Source organism: Lissotriton helveticus, chromosome 8 (assembly GCF_964261635.1).
Source record: "Lissotriton helveticus chromosome 8, aLisHel1.1, whole genome shotgun sequence".
NCBI lineage: Eukaryota > Metazoa > Chordata > Amphibia > Caudata > Salamandridae > Lissotriton > Lissotriton helveticus.
In genome coordinates, this window is record NC_136069.1 from 102,063,015 (window position 1) to 102,080,425 (window position 17,411).

At 43.0% G+C, this 17,411-nt stretch overlaps 1 protein-coding gene across 1 annotated transcript in view; it reads right to left on the reverse strand.

The window, feature by feature from the left end:
* Positions 1-10,011, reverse strand: part of GPA33 (glycoprotein A33) — a 154,726-nt gene extending 144,715 nt beyond the window's left edge. Inside the window, exon 1 of the mRNA XM_078656688.1 lies at positions 9,830-10,011. Within this exon, the coding sequence (XP_078512814.1) occupies positions 9,830-9,878 (49 nt within the window). The 5' untranslated portion in view covers positions 9,879-10,011. The remainder of the gene's footprint in view (positions 1-9,829) is intronic.
* Positions 10,012-17,411: the final 7,400 nt, after the last annotated feature.

Consider the following 17,411-nt stretch of genomic DNA (forward strand, 5'->3'; position numbering starts at 1 on the left):
GTCGGAAGTTTTTAGGATTCGAATGATCTTTCCCCTCTTTCGGGATCACTACAATTGTAGCTTCAGCGGCCGTGCCAGATACAGACCCATCTTGGATAAAAGAATCAAAGACAGATTTTAATTTGGGGACAAGTGTAGGGAGAAAAGTTTTATAAAATAAGATTGGATACCCATCAGGACCTGGAGCTTTACCAGACCGAGTAGCTTTAATCGCAGATTCAATTTCGTCGGGAGAAATAGGTTTATTTAAAAAAGAGCGATCAGCATCAGAAACCGACTGAATCGGAACCGATTTTAAAAAAGCTTGACACTGGTCAAAAGAGGACTGACTAGAAGGAGTATACAACTTAGTATAAAAGTCCCGAAAAACTTCAAGTATTTCTTGTGGTTGGAATTTTTTAGAACCGGCGTGGTCAGTAATAGAAGAGATCTGCGAGGATTTAAAAGAAGAGTCCTGAAATTTTAGTGTAGCAGCCAAGATTTTCCCAGCTCGATTTTTTAACAGCAACCTCTTTAATTTCTGAGCTTGTACCCCAATATAGGCTCTTTTAGTAACAATGGTATTATATTTGTATTTAAGTAACTTGATTTGCTGTAAACAAGTTGGATCCTTAGAATGTCTGAAGGAAGCTTCCAAAGTCTTTATTTCAGATGACAAATCCGTAAGTTCTTTTTTAATAGCCGAATTACGTTTGGACATACATTTAATGACCTGACCACGGAAAGTACATTTAAAGGAATCCCATAGAACAATTGGGGAAGAAACAGAGCCTTCGTTCTCACGAAAAAAGGTATCAATATCTTTAGAGAATTCATCAACCTGAGAAGAATCATGTAACACTTCGGTATTCAATCTCCACGAGCGAGCTCGTGAGTTAGGGGCAAACGATGATAAAGTAAAAGTGACCGCAGCATGATCAGAGATCAAAATAGGATGTATAAGCGGAGAAGAAGAAGATGAAACAAGAGAAGAATGAACTAAGAGATAATCAATACGAGAGAAGGAAGAGTGAGGCGAAGAGAAGAAAGAGAAATCACTACCAGTGGGGTTATGAAGACGCCAAATGTCTTGAAGATGAGTAATGGAGCACATGTTAAGCATTTGTTTGTGGGATTTAGGAGGACGAAACTGGAATGCAGAATTCCTGTCTAAAAGAGGGTCCATTGGTAAATTGAAATCACCACCAACAATAAGATTGCCAGAGTGCGGGTGTCATTTAGTTTTTTGGTAACCGATTTCCAAAAGGACGGATCATCAATATTAGGCGCATAAATATTCATCACATACAAGACATGCTGGCCATCCGATAATTTAGATAACAACCACCGACCCTCAGAGTCATGCTCAGAAGAAAGTAGCGATAAACCAGAATTCTTGGAGACTAAAGTAATAACTCCATTTCGTTTACCCAGGGCATCAGAGCAGCAAACATCCGAAACCCATTCCTTCCTTAAAAACAACGCTTCTTTGTTAGAGACCTTGGTCTCTTGAAAAAGAACCAAATCAGACAACAGGGATTTACAATAATCTAAAATTTTTGACCTCTTCACTGGGTGAGTTAACCCCTTAACATTAAGGGATAATACATTCAAACCCGGCATGGAAAGACATAAAATTCGAAAAACGACAACATGGGTGACAGAAACAAGACCAACAACAGAACTACAAGGAGCCAATCATCAAACAAAAGAAGCACTGTAGGCGGGTGCATTTGGGGAATCCAAGAAAAAGAGAAAGGGAGAAGAAAAGAAAAGAGAAAAGAAAGGAGGAGAAGAAGTAGGAGGGAAGGCCTAAAAGAGACCAACATCATACTTGGGAGAACGTGGAAAGGCGAGTAAGGGACCCGTGCTAGGCGAATAAATAAGTAATAGCAATAGCCCCAAAGAAATATGGTGACCAAATAGCAGGAATAGGGGAACTGGTAAGAAATAAAAGCAGCAGCGCACAACAGCTTAATAATGTAAATAAGTAAAACTATAGCCAAGAAAATACATAAACACATTTAGCTAATAGGCTAAGGAAGAACAGCATAGTTATAGTAGCAAATAGAATAGAACAAATTCTACCGAGACAATCAACAAGAGGTAAATCATGAACACTAGATTACAGCATGGCAACCAAAATGTAACTCCTACAAAAGATAACTGTATAGGTAATAAACAATGTATAACTGTATATAATAGCACTAAGACTTCGACAGCATACTAGGGAGAACGTGGAAAGGCAAACAAGGGGCAGTACTAGTCGAAACAATAAGTGATAACAATAGCCCCAAAAACTATAATAGCCGGATGGCAAGAAAAAAGAAACTGGTAACAATCAAAAACAGTATCGCCAAACAGCTTAATAACGTAAATAATCATACTCGAACTAAGATATTGTAGAAGTACATATAAAGCAGTCAATGGCGAGAAACATAGCTATTTTACTAAATATTATTAGAAAACCTGATAAGAAAAAGAAAAGCATGAGGACAACCAAGAACAGTAGAGTAATGTATGACAAACAATATGTATATCCTAAAAAAAATATCTACACATTCAATGAGTACACCATAACTGTATATAATAACATTATATATGTGAGAGAAGACAAGTAGGAAAATAACAGAATAGGAGGAGAAAAGAGAAAAAAGAAAGATAGAGAATGAACCATACCAGAAAAAGCAAGGGAACTATTAAGAGATGAGCAGCAAAAAAAAAACAATTAAAAAAATTAAAAAAAATGGAGAAGTAAGTCGAAAGAAAAGATGACAGAGATGAGAGATAAGAATGGTTGAAGACAAGTGAAAGAACAGAATAGAAGAAATGAGTAAATGAGGAAGAGTAAAGATCGAAAAGCTGAGGAAGCGGAGTAGAATAGGAGAAGAAGAAAACATTAAAGAGATACGAAGAGGAACCATAAAAAAGAGAGCGATAAACGGAACGAACAGGTGTGGATGCCAGAAAGAAGGATGGAGCAAAAATGAGTGTGAACACATGAAGAACAGAAAAATATCCTTAACATCTATGGAAGTTGAGGTGGCCCATAAGCTCAGCAGGAATGCGTAATCTAAAAAACAGTAACGCAATAAACAGGCCTGATGACTTTATAACGTACGAAATGTGAGAACAATTAAAAAATCATAAACAGTAGAAAAAATTGTAAGAGAAGAACGCAAAGAGAAAAGGAGAATAAAAACAAAGAAATAAACTGAAAAGACGAAACACACTAGAGAAAGGTAGCTTGTATTGGAAAAACGAGCCTCAACTAAAGAGACTAACATGAAAAGAAAGGAAACAGAGTATATATCCCCAAAGGGGGGTACGAGATAAAGAGAGGAAAATAGAGATCGTCTAAGAAGTAAGCAGTATATACATAATAGCAAAGAATGCAAGGAAGATAAGTGAGAGAGAAATAAAGCAGTGTATAACATGGCTAGGAAGAAAATATGAAGCAGAGAAAAAGAAAAAAAAAAAAACTCCATTAACGGAGTTAAAAGTCAACACAGCAGTATGCTAACAGCAAGCAAGAGAAGCGGAAACAGCAAAAAACAGAAAGCCACAATGTAGGAGACTAAAGGAGACAATTCACGTGCCCGAAGCACCAGGATCCTGGGAAGTCGCCCTTTGAATCTCCATCTGAATCTCCATCTGATTGTCCAGGAAGGTAGCTAATTCCGCCGGATCATCAAAAATCCTGGAACGTCCCTTGTAAGAAATGCGGAATTTGGAGGGACCTGCAAAGGAAAAGGGAATGTTCATCTCAGAAAGACGTTTCCGAAGATTAAGGAAGCCTTTCCTCCTTATGACTGTGTCCCTGGCAAAGTCTTGAGATATTGAAATTCGATGACCTTCCCAAACTACATTTTTAGTCTTGCGCATGTGCGAAAGAATTTGTTCAGTATGTTGACGCAGTGGCTTAAAAATTATTGCTCTTGGCTGGGTGGCAGACTTAGAGCGAAAAGTTGGAACACGATGTGCTCTTTCTATCTCAAAGTCTCTGTGAAATGAAATGTGTAGCGTATCAGGGATCCAATGATACAAAAAATCAATCATAGAGGAAGATGATTTCTCTGCATCTTTCGGCAGACCAAAAATGCGTAGGTTAGATCTACGATTACGGTCCTCCTGCTCAGTGAGATCTTTACGCAACGCCGCCATTGAACGCTCTAAGTGGCTGAGAGACCTGGAATGCTGGTGGATATTATCCTCTGAAGAACTGATACGCGATTCCGTGGCCGATACTCGAAGAGACAGGGCCTTGAAGTCATTCCGAATCGCCGACACCTCCACTTGTAGTAAATCCGTATTAGTCTTTGTAGATTGCGCAATATCATGCACCTCATTAAGGCGCGATAAAATTGCGTCAAGAGTAGAGGTGGTGTCTGACGGAACAGTCTCAGGTGTAGGAGACACAGACTTAAGACGTTTGAGTGAAGCGCCAGCGTCTTTTGGGTCTTTAGTAGTTGTGGAACGGCCCATACTTGCAGCCATGAAGAGACAAACCCAAAGAATATACACAGCCTCTTGAGAAAAAAGTAAAAACTGCGCAGTTGCCTCAAAAACAAGAGATACAGCACACCAAGCGTGAGAAGCGTAAAAAGCAGTGATAACGGCGGGCTTATAAGGTGAGCAGGCAGCAGAATATATGGTAGAGCCTCAGAGACATCAACAGGTTACACCAAAAACATCGTGAGGCAAAAACAGTTCCAGTCAGAGATAGTAGCACTGAGGAAAATAGAGAGCATGCAACATAGTATCTAGCCACGCAGCCCAATGAGCATAGAAAAATAGAAAAAAGATGTTACCAATCCAGCGCCATGAGCAAAAAAGGTCCAGGCTGTCCAACACCGGCTATAGTGTAACAAAAGCGGCACCTTTGAAGGGAAAGCGCCGTCACCGTCACCAGCTGTAAAATGGCGGCCGCTCGTGAAGAGACCGAGCGTCGCCTCAGCTGACCGGGAAAAGATGCAGCCTTCACCAGAAGCCGTTCAAATGGACGTCAGGCGGCTCCTGACATATTCCGCCACCAGGAAATGTCTATGCAGCGCAGAGGGGCAGTCAGGAAGCGGTAAAGAATCGCCGCCGGCTCCCACTCGCCTGAGAGCTCAAGCGCGACCCGCCATGTCCGAGCGGCGCGCAAGCCACGCCTTACTCATGTGTTTTTGTTTGGAGTGGCATGGATGTGTGTGGAGTGGAGTGGAATTATGAGAGATGTATTGGAATAGTTAGTTCTGGAATTGTGTGTGGATTTGTGTAGTGGAATTATTTCCACTGCACACCATGCCACATATGTGGATAAACGAAAAGCAAAGGCAAGAATTGGGTGAAGTTGGAAATCCACAAAGCAATTACAATAGGTCACTAAGGGCCAGATGTATCAAAAGGGTTTTACCCATTCTGTGTCTATGGGAAAATGTGATTATACATATGGCCCTATGTGCGGTCTAGGCTCGACTTAAAAATGTAACGGATTTAACGATGTGGTGTAATTCTCACCCCCAGCATCACAGACACCACAGACTAGTTTATTCCGCCTCTCAAATGAAGGAGGGGTGTGGCTCACTGGTTAGAGGCGGCAGACCTGGAAGCAGAGGACGGCCCGGGACCAGGGTTCAATTCCCGACGCGGCAGGGTCGTGGACCAGGGTCAGCGGACTCGATAATTCTCGCCTCGGTGCCTACTCTAACCAGGGATCACACTCGGCAACTCTGGGCATTAGCTTGCCTCGTCTTCACAACGGCCTGGTTTCACCTTGGAGATACCCAGTAGGAACCATCTCACAGGGAAAGCCAGGACGGGTTCTTCAGCGGTCTATAGCGCAGAGATACTCCTTCGGGAGTCGATTCTAGAGCGTTAGAAACCCACAATTCAATTAAGGGGCGCTTGGGCACCAAAGCAGCCATAAACAATGACTTCCTCACTACACCCCTTTCCCACACAGCACAGAATGGCGATATCTCTGAGATTTGCTGAGCCCACAACTTGTGGGAAAGAGGGGCTGAGTGCTTGCAAGTGATATTGGTGTGACTGATGCCCTTTTGGCAAAACTGATGGCTGAGGAGCCACCTGGTTGTCAGAGCCTACCTGGCATTCTTCCTTGTTTTTCAGAACCAAATCCCCAGGGATTTGTTGCTGAAAGCAACAAAAAAAAAAATGCATCAGCCTCCCCGTGCAGGGTGTTTCTTCGCAAGTGTTGACAAATGCTGATTTTCCCCATCTGGCATGGTAACTCATGACAGTTGTCTGCATCAAGTAACCCACCTTACAAAGAGCGAACCTCCCAATTTACGGACTGAAAGCGCTCGGTGGTGAATAGACCACCGGGGACAATGGTCTGCCGGTGGACAAAGTTCCCACTTGAAGTACTCATGACCTCCACCATCTTGAGATACTGGTACCTGCTGGTGTCAGTAACTCTGGGAGGAGGAGTGGGCACTCCGAATGATGCCTTAAATGGTAAGGGGAAAACTGCCCGTTTGGCAGATTGGAAGTTCCACCAATTTATGGTAGATCAACTAGACCTGGCAATCCATAAAAGACCCTCTTAATCTTCGCCATTTGGTATATGGATTTAAATTTGCACCTTCACTTTCCTTACAAACGTGCTTCCTGATTTAAGCTTCCGCACATAACTAGAGTTCAACTGTTTAAATAAAAATAATTATTATTGTATCAATCATGGACACAGCTCGTCCTTCAACGCCCAGTATATACAAGATGCTGATACCGCATGGGTCCCTGTTTTCTCTTCGATGCTAAACGTGTCACAGAAACTTTTGCTAATGCCATGTGGATGCGGGTGGGAGAGGTGAAGTACTTTTACAGTAGTGGTCTTCAAACGTTTTAATGCCGTACCCCCTTTCCTGCCCCCCCCCCCCCTCAATAGGGGAAAATTTTTAAAAAACTGCTAATTTTATATATTAAATTAGCAATGTTTAAATAGGTCTAGTCTTATTTAAACATTGCAGTTAAGTTCTGTTACCGTTTTAAAAAATGCAATCAAATACATGATTGCCAAACATACTCTTCTGGTCAGGCAGGCCTTACTAACGTGCATATCCACAGTGTGATGGTTAGAAATGGGTGGAGTTTTTTTTATATATTTGGAGCCCTCTACCTTTGGACACACACTCTCAGCTAGGATATACATGACAAGCGATGTTAGTGATGGCCCTTTACAGAGCGTCTTATTGCCACTCATTTTTTTCTGCTTAAAATAAAGGTCTCTTATCAGCAACTCGCTACTTTTGGTCAGAGCGTGCCCCCCCCCCTGGGATCACTTGACCGCCCCCACCCCTCGTTTGAAAAACCCTATTCTACAGGGTGGTGGGCACCTGTGAGGGTACAGCTCCTGTAGGGACAGCAATCGAGTGTTGCCAGGACCTAGCAGCTTCCTCCAATGCCTATGGTCAAGGCTACCCTTCATCCTAGGGGTCGTAGTGGCAGGTGCAGAAGGTACACTGGGGTCCAAGAGCCTTGTTTACTTCTATTGTTTCCACTCATCCCAACCCTCAGCAGCCGATAGCAGCAGCTACGTTCAGGGTAATTGGTCAGTACAGTGCTGTTAGAAGGGATGAAAAGCTTAATGTCTAACTTTTACCAGCCCAGACATTAATGACCTCATGGCCATGTATTTCCCACTTCACAGGAACACACTGGTCATATGTCCGAGTAATCAAAAGACACACAAAAGATGGATGGAATGTGGAACAAATAAAACATTCACCCCCAGTCAAGAGATCTGGGTTAAATCCATCATTATTTTGCTCACCACGCCACCCCAGTTTGGACCCAGCCATATGCAAATGAGTCTCGACCCTGCTCCTCATGGCAACAGTCCAGCTCGGACTGCCAAGCCAGGTCCATCCTAGACTGGAAACAAGCATCCTAGGACCGGTTTCGGGGCATCACCCCTCATCAACCAGATAGCTTGAATCCGTGGCACAGGGAGCAAGGGACCCACGTCTGGGCATACCCTGTGCACTTAGGGCGAGAAAGCAAAAGACACACAGATGATGGACGGAATGCGGAACAAATCAAACATTTACCCCCAGTCAAGAGATCTGGGTTAAATCCATCATTCTTTTGCTCCCCATGCCATCCCAGTTTATACCTGGCCATATACAAATCAGTCTTGATCCTGTGCCTCATGGGAACAGTCCAGCCCGAACTGCCAAGCCATTTCCTCCCTGGACCAGAAACAAGCATCCTGGAACCGGTTTTGGGGTATCGCCCCTCATCAGCCAGGCTAGCTTGAATTCAGTGGCACAGTATGCCCGAATACTGTGCCACTTCTTCTCCACACAGTAGATGGCACAGTGTTAATTAGCACATGATAATTCAGAAGCAGCACAGAGCAGTGGAAAGAAACCATGAATGGCTTTTTGGCCAACAGCACTAAACATCCTGACACCTGTGCTGCCACCTTTCCAGGAGAAAAATAGCGACAATTCTTTGTTTTTTTAAGAGTCTGCAAAAGGCTGGGACATGATACTAAATAGACCTGTAGGCACAATTGCACGTATTAATTTGCAACATGACTTTTCTGTATTTGTTTACTTTAATTATTAGTCATGGAGCAATAATGCAGCTCTGGAACAGATGTAAAGGGGGTTTCTATTTATATCTACTGCATGAAATATGTACTGTAAGGGCTAAGAATACCGGCTGTTGGTGATTTCGGTTATTTTTGTACCGGCCGAGACAATAAAACACCGGTGGTGTCGGTAGAAACCGCCAGGTGCCCCCCTAGCTGTGCCTTGGACTTTTGGTTTCGCTTTCAAAGTGCGCCCCTTGGCATGCAGAGGGGCTGGGCCAAGAAACAGGTTTGACTGAAAGCAGCAAACATGACAAGGGGCGGTTTGGGATGTGTTTGATCTTGTACAAAGGAAAAACTGCGGAGCACACTCATTGTAAAATACAAATAGAATTCCAGTGGCGATGTCAAAAACCTGCCAGGGCGGGCTAATTTGCATATAGAAATTCCACACGAAAGGGAACGGAAGCGGGGGTGCATCGAATATTTAAAATGTTGCTCTTTTGGGGGGCTTCTGGTTGCTGGGAGCATTCGAGGGGCTGAGAAGGAGAAATTAATATTAAATACAAGGTTTCATTTGAATTGGGAAAGAAGTAGGGATTCCACACTCCCGAATTTAGGAGTATAGGGGAGCAATCAGGCAAAAAAAAATCGAAACCATCTACTTCTGGTGTAAGTGCGCGTATACATTGTGCAAATGTAATTCTAAACACAGAAGAAGGGAATTGCCTTTGCAAAACATGTTTAAACAGGAGGGAAAACGTGCATGCCGGGAAAAAAACGTGAAAGTATGAATATTTAAATAATTAACAAGGTTGCAAAGCATTAAAGAAAGAAAAATAAGGCTATTGAATGCCCTGCAACTTAGTTTGGCTCTATTGTATTCTAATTGCATCAATACGCCGGCTCCGGAACCCCGGATCAGTGTGTCCACTTATGACACCGGATTCACGGAGTAAACGTTTTTGTAACACAGAAGACCGTGTCACAAGACGCTGCTTTTACATAAATAACTTTATAAACAGCGACCAAGTTGAACGGTTTCAAACTCCACTATCGCTCGTTTGAGGAGGACAAACACGGCCGCCGATAAACAGCCAGACCCGAGTTTTGAACACAGATCTGCTTCCGCCTTGTGACTTTGAGGTGCAGATTAAAGGTTATTTATCCGGAGGGTTATCAGGATGGCTGGCACTGATCAAACAAGCTGCGAGCTGCCAGGGAGGCGGCAGAAGGGCGCAGCCCGGCCCCCGCTGGCCCAGGACACCCCCCCCCCCCCGCCCCCGGAGTCACCCCATGGGCACCCACCTGCCAGCAGCAGCAGCGCCGCGGCCGTGATGCCCCTCCTGGTCCCCATGGCCTCCGGGTCCCTCCTCACTGCTGCCGGCCGCTCTCAGCTCCTTCTCCTGCAGGCTGAGGCTCCAAGGCGCTGGGGCGATGTCTGCCCAGGTAAGCACCAGCTTCCTGTCTCACCTGTGCCCGCCCCTCCCACCTGGAGGAGCAGGGGCTCTCAGCCAATAGGAGCCCGCCTCTCTTCCGCCTCACCTGTACCTGGCCCATGGTCTCTGCTCAAGGAGCACCCACCCCGCTTTCACTCTTTGGCGCACTATCAAAAGGACGCTTAGCGCTTCGAGGCGCTGTGCTTTCTCTCGTGCTTTGCTTTGTTTCTGGGTTGTTGTTGTGTTGCACAAACACAGACCACCATAGCTGTCAAGTAACATCAAGCATAGTCTTCCAGTTCTGCGGGAAAATTCGTAAATATCTGATGAGGAAAGTAAACATTCCGGAGAGACTGTCTGAACTTCTACAGAAATGACAGAAACAACATAATTAGACTTAATTTAATGTACTTAATTTAATGTGTAAAATAAGAAGTATATTTCACGAGACTGATGTCAGTCTATGCATTTATTTCCCAAGCCCCTGCCCATTTAAACTCTCGTTTGCATGTCTTCTTCGAATGACGCATTCTGACCGACCTGCCCCTCCCCTTTAATGAAATGTACTTTTGTTTAATTGTCAATGTATAATATTTTATATACAAATAGACCAATATTGCAATTCATCAATGCTCAAACGAACAGTTTGCATAATTTAAAAGACTTAAACAGGGTATAAATAGAAAAAACAGGCAAGATACAAATTGTATTTTAATCTTGTAACAAATATTGTTCTCCACATATTTTAAATGCTGTTCAGAAATGTAAACACGAAGAAGTTGGTTCTTTCTGTTTGCATTTGTCTTCAGGGAAAGCGAGGTAAAGATTTACGAGTTTAATTTCAGGCTTCCGCAGACATTCAATGTGAGGGCGATCATTCATCATGAACCATGGGATATGTTATTTTAATATATTTCAGTACATACTGATGGATACATCTAAAAGGATTTAACGGCGATGTGCACGTTTTGTGACATCACTGTGAACCAGGAGGCAGCCTGCATGTTTATTGGATAATTAAAAGTTTCCTAGCAGGCAGACGTGCTAAATTACACAGAGATGCTTAGTAAACAAATGTGTCCCCTGACTCACCTCGCTGCAGTCTGCCACCTGCTGCTTTGAATGTTTGACTGGCAAATGAATCAATGAACCCTGGCGAAAGTGAGGCTCAGAAAGTGAAGGTGTTACCCACAGGTGAACTCCTCCCATGGGATGAGAAATATGTTATAACAACTACTCGTAGGGGAGGGTCCGAGGGAAATATTTTAACGACAAACCAGGTAAATACCCCCAATGTAACCGCATGAACAACAAGAAACCTGTAAGTCGAGTAACTCTGAGAAGGTTAAACTAACACTGGATATGTTGCACAGAAAAAGAAATTAAACTGGCTATCAACAAATGCTGTTTAAGTCCTATCAGACCACCCAAACGGCGGAGCCTCATCATGTAGGACACCCAGACCTTGGTTTGTGTGCGAACGCCCAGATGTATTTTAGCATCGCATCACTTGGCCATGGTATGGTCACCGCAGTTGTTCATATGGGTGGTGAGACTGATATGTGCAGTGCAAGAAAATGATAAATCAAGTGAAGTGTATAAAATGGCTGAACAAGCAAACAAGGAACTTTAATAGCGTTTGCCTGAACGTCAGATTAAAAAATAGTGAGGTGACAGTGTGACAAAATCACTGTCTAGCTTGCTTGGTAGAGATCGAAAATTAGGGCCAACATGTTTCTGCCATATTGTGAAAGTTCACTGGCATTCTTCAGGGCCAAGCTCTTGGGTGCTACTGCAATTACACTATTAAATGTGCTCTAATAAAGGCATGTGAGAAAAAAATAATTCTTAACAAAATCAAATCAGAGTGGTCATTCAAGACATCTTCTTATTTTGTTCAATAGATGCAGTTGGTCTTCCCTGTAACAAATATGTAAAAAGAAAAACCATGTAGAAAATGCAGACAAATAATGCTTGTTGAGACATAAACATTACTGTTAATCAAGTGTGCACTTATTGAAAAGTGCTAGTACTGTGCAAAAACCAGTGCCAGTTAAACAATAACTCAGACAAGTCCATCACCACTTAGCGATGGCCACATAAACGGTGCGCCACATTGCGTCACCAACATATAATCATTATTTTTTTCTCACATGCCTTTATTAGAGCACATTTAATAGTGTAATTGCAGTAGCACCCAAGAGCTTGGCCCTGAAGAATGCCAGTGAACTTTCACAATATGGCAGAAACATGTTGGCCCTAATTTTCGATCTCTACCAAGCAAGCTAGACAGTGATTTTGTCACACTGTCACCTCACTATTTTTTAATCTGACGTTCAGGCAAACGCTATTAAAGTTCCTTGTTTGCTTGTTCAGCAATTTTATACACTTCACTTGATTTATCATTTTCTTGCACTGCACATATCAGTCTCACCACCCATATGAACAACTGCGGTGACCATACCATGGCCAAGTGATGCGATGCTAAAATACATCTGGGCGTTCGCACACAAACCAAGGTCTGGGTGTCCTACATGATGAGGCTCCGCCGTTTGGGTGGTCTGATAGGACTTAAACAGCATTTGTTGATAGCCAGTTTAATTTCTTTTTCTGTGCAACATATCCAGTGTTAGTTTAACCTTCTCAGAGTTACTCGACTTACAGGTTTCTTGTTGTTCATGAGAAATATGTGCCATTTTGGACTGCCACTACGCAGGTGTCACACCTTCAGAGAGGCTTTGCATTTTTAGCCGATGCCCTGTTGCCTCCTGGGACTTGTAGTTTTGTTTTTGACAATTTAAGCATTAGTGCAAAAAATCCAACATGCAAATCACTCTAAGCTGAAAAGCTGGAAATGGCTGTTGGGCTCACACTTGACACCAGGCCTCTGCACTGCTCATTAGTATGCGAAGCACATTCCACTAATGAACAGGTGTGAATAAAGGCGCCAAGCATGACATTGTGCATTTTTTACAGCTATGACTAAACCATGTAAAATACTACCACGGGAAAGATTTTTTTGTACAATAAAATACAAAAAAACACAGTTCAAATGACAGTAATCGAGAAGGAAAACAGTGAAAGAAATACATGGGAGATAACGCATTAGATAACTAAAATGTAAAAATCTAGTTATCACTTGGTACCTTTATTATTACGTGCTGCTATTAATAATCGTAGTCTCTGGAATCACGTGCCTTCATCATTGGCCTGGCCAGTTGCTTTTTCAAAGTAGTAACATCCCCAGCGATAAACGACCTTTACCTGTAGTTAAACTTTCTACTATTGATGCGTGCAATATGAACTTTTGTTTAGGACTTCTCTGAACTGGCATATTCATCACGAATTAGGATCCCTGTTTTCCGTTTTTACTGATTTTTACAGATAAACATAGAAAGAAAAACATTTATTTTCTTGTCTGTATTTATTTTGAAACTAGCAGCCCGTCCCGACCTTGTCCGGGAGCAATCAGGCTTCCCCGACCCGACCCCTGCCCGCCCCGACATTGTCCAGCAGCCCGGGACCCCGCCGGCCCCGACATTGTCCAGGAGCCCGGGCCCCTGCCCGCCCCGTCCCCCGCCTGCCCCGACCCCCGCCTGCCCCGACATTGTCCATGGGTCCCCCGGAGCCTTACCTCAGCCGCCGCTCCTCTCCCGCGCTCCTCAGTTCACCGCTCCGCCGCTCCTCGCCATACCTCGCCGCTCCTCCTGCCTGTCCGCCGGTCCTCACCGCCTGTCCGCCGCTAGTCACCGCTCCTCCCCCACGCCATGTCCGCCGCTCCTGGACGCCGCTCCTCCCCGCGCTCCTGACGTCAGCACGCAGGTCGCGGCCGGCGCTACTTCGAAGGGACTACTTTTTTTTAAGGTACATTTTTTAAATAACGCATATTTTTATAGTTTATATAGCCTATGTCCATCTGCACACCCTGACGATTACAATGATGTATCGGGTGTGTGGATTGGCGCTGGGGTTCCCGAGTTTACCCGCCTCAAAGGTTCAAAGTTCTTGCTTTATAATAGTAGTATAGATGTGGATAAGAATGGAAATTGGTTTGTTTTTTGAGTGATTCTAAATACCCTCTGCCATGTTAAAAAGAAAGGAATTTTAGTAAAGAGGGTTACACAGCAGTAGGTATGCACAAGTTTGATATTGGAATTTTCATATTTTCACTATATTTCATATACTGGGGGGGAGGATTTGGCCTAATGGCTAGGGCGGTCAACCTCGAATTTGTGGAACCGGGTAAGAGTCTCAGCAATAACGCTCAACATCCTGTGATTCTGGGCAAATCGCTTAATCTCTCTGTGCCTCTCAAAAATGAATGTCCTCATGTAACGCAACTGGTGCTATGTAAAGCGCTCTACAGGTTAGTAGTAGCTATATCTACCTGTCTCCTTGTGCTCTGCACCCCCTGATCTGCTCCTTAGATCCACTCCTCCCATTGGAATTGTGCAGTGTCTGAGTTTAAATCATCATCCAGAGGAAGGACATTTTGTGGCAAGCGACTGAAACTGAAGCGGGTCTAACAGGTCGAGGTTTGATTTGAACAAAAAAACTAGACTTGGACCAAAACTGTGGCCTGGAAACATGTCCCAGGACACACACCCGTAGGAAGACTTTGGTTCCCTACCTGTATCCTGTGCTTTGTGCTGTGAGCAGGGACTGGATCTCTGCAATCCACAAAATGGAAGGCAGCAGGGGTCGCCTCCGAATAGTTGCCACTGAGGCCAACCAAAGGGTTAAAATCATTCACACTGATTCATTCACTCCAAACCTGAAATGTGGATGGTCATTTGCAAAAGCCAACTTTCCCAAGAGCTGAATGTAAGCTGTCTCTGCCAGCATAGCTGATGCTCAACTTAACACTCAATGGGCTTGGCACACCAGTGTAGAGGAAGGTTAGGAGTAAGGCAGACTTTGTGGCTGTCTCCCTTTTTGGAGCAAGGATAAAACCCCTGATACTGAAAAGAAATGATGGCAGTGTGTGACCTATCAGTGAGCTACAGAAAAGGTTCCCAGACATATTCTGCCCCTAGAATTGTGAGAGCCATGAGCAGGGAGGGGGTGTGTATTGTTTTTGGCAGACGTAAGTAGTTAGGTGGATAGTTAGACCTAGATGAGTTTAGTGCATGACTGGAACTCCCGTTGCTCATGTACATAGTTGGATGGACATATGATTTTGAGCTGAGAAGGGCCTCGCGAGATGTGTCAAGTATGGTAACTGATGTCCTCAAGCGATTAAGGCGATTATGTAATACAATGAATTTGCCACATATTTGTCAATATTTATATGGCATTTATTACATACATTTTTTACTCAAGGAAGGCTTGGGTCCTTACGCAAAACTAGATAGGACCACTTCTATTTTCATACAAACAAAATATCTAGTTGCCTTATTTGTCAATAGTTAGAAAATAAACAAACCAATGTTTAGAATTCATTTGCCCGAGTGATTTATTTTACTTTTCTTTGGCTTATTCAGAAACATTTTCTACATTTAAAGCATGTCATCATGAATGGCGCCACATCATTTTTGGGCACACTTGAGAACAAAATACAAACATACATCAAACACAGTTGTGTTTACAAAAGTGACACATGCAAACCTATTGACATTTGCTTTATAAGACATATTTGACCAGTCCTAGCTAACATATGAAACACTAGGCGGAAACATTCAGGTCTGTGAGGCCCCTCCCCCATTTATGTATGTGTATATATATATGCCCTCGAAGATCTGCTATAGAAATAGTAGCATTTCACAAAGTTTTCTTCAGTCTATCCGGCGTATAATATGGAGGTCAAAGGGCGCCATGTGGCGAAGCTGTGATCAAGGGCGACTTTCAGTGTGGGTTTGAGACTGATTCTTGGAAACTAGCAAGTGACTTTAAGCAGTTTGATTTTAATTATTGTTATTTTCTTTTACAAGTTCAGGCGTTACGAGAGAAATTGCAGTGGTGCCGCATTTACATTGCTGTTTAAATATTTCCACTTGAATGTTTTAACGCACAATGTCCGTGATGTCTGCCAGTACAGTGGTAATTTTTAGTAGCAGTTTAAGATATGCACTGTGCATATTATACAATATTCAGCATGCGCTTTACCAATATTGCGAGCTTGTGCTTTGGTGAGTGTTTAAGTATGTTACAGGCAGTTTATTCTTTTTGCCATGCATTGTGTGAACTTACCTGACAGTATGTCTTTCATGTTTATTATTTATTCAAGAGGGAGGGAGTATAAAACATGTGTGCATAAAGGCGCCAAGTAGATTGACAAAGCCTGCTGCGCAGGCGAAACGCGTCTCTTCTTTTACCTCATGGGTTGAGGGTGTGCTAAATAATTAAATTGATGCCTTATCCATGCAGCCTCGTGTCCGTGCCTTCTACTATGGAGTTTTCTGTGGGAGTTGGATGGAGTGTTTGTGTATATATATATATATATATATATATATATATATATATATATATATATATATATATATATATATTACCTACTGGCGGTCGCCAGTAGGTATATATAGTTAGGATTTTTTCCCTATGGGATTTTTGAAAATTCTATGTCTAATAACTTTGGCGTTTGTGGACGGAATTGGCTGAAATTTTCTGGAAAATGGAACATTTTGTTTCTGAGCAGCCCCTGGAAATTTGGGGGGGGGTTCGTCAAGGGGGGGCCGAGAAAAAAGGGGGGTCCCAAAACGTGTTTTTAACATTGAGTTTTCCATAGGGCGGTTGGCCTCACTTTTAGCCCGAACGGCTGAATGGATTTCCACGAAACTTGGCAAAATTGTAGGGACTGGTAGCCCGATGTGCCTTTGGTAGGTCTCAATTCTGAAAAGAACTTTTTTTTAATGTTTTTGTTGTTTTATATATTTTTTTTTATTTTTTGAACATTTTTTGTTTTTTTTGTATTTTTTGAACAATTTTATATTTTTTTTGGTTTTTTTGGGGGGGGAACAACAAAAAACAGGCATTGAAAAGTGCTCAACAGGAGCAAAAAAAAAATTTTTTTGGGGGGCGTTTAGGGCAATTATGATTTTCATAAGCTACATTTATTAATGTTATGCTCATGTTTCCACAGGAAATCAATGCTCCACAATACAAACAGGTGAGCTTGAAGTGTGCAAAGTTCTCTTGAATGTTTGGCACGGTTTCTTGTGCCTCTGCTCCTGACAACGATATTTGAGAAGTTGACCTGGCCACAGGAGTTGTTGTTGGGTTCTCCTGCATGTCACGTATCTCTGCCCGGCTGTAATTCAATGGATGCCACCTGTTCATGTGCCGATGCATGGTATAGTTCCCATAGCTATACTTTTTATCAGTCCCTCTTGATAATTTCTCTTTGCAAATGAGGCAGGTGACATACCTCGCATTTACTTTCTTCTGCCCTGGAGGGAGTGAAAAAAACTGCCAAATGAAACTGGCTTTCCTATGGGAAACCCGGGGCACCTCTT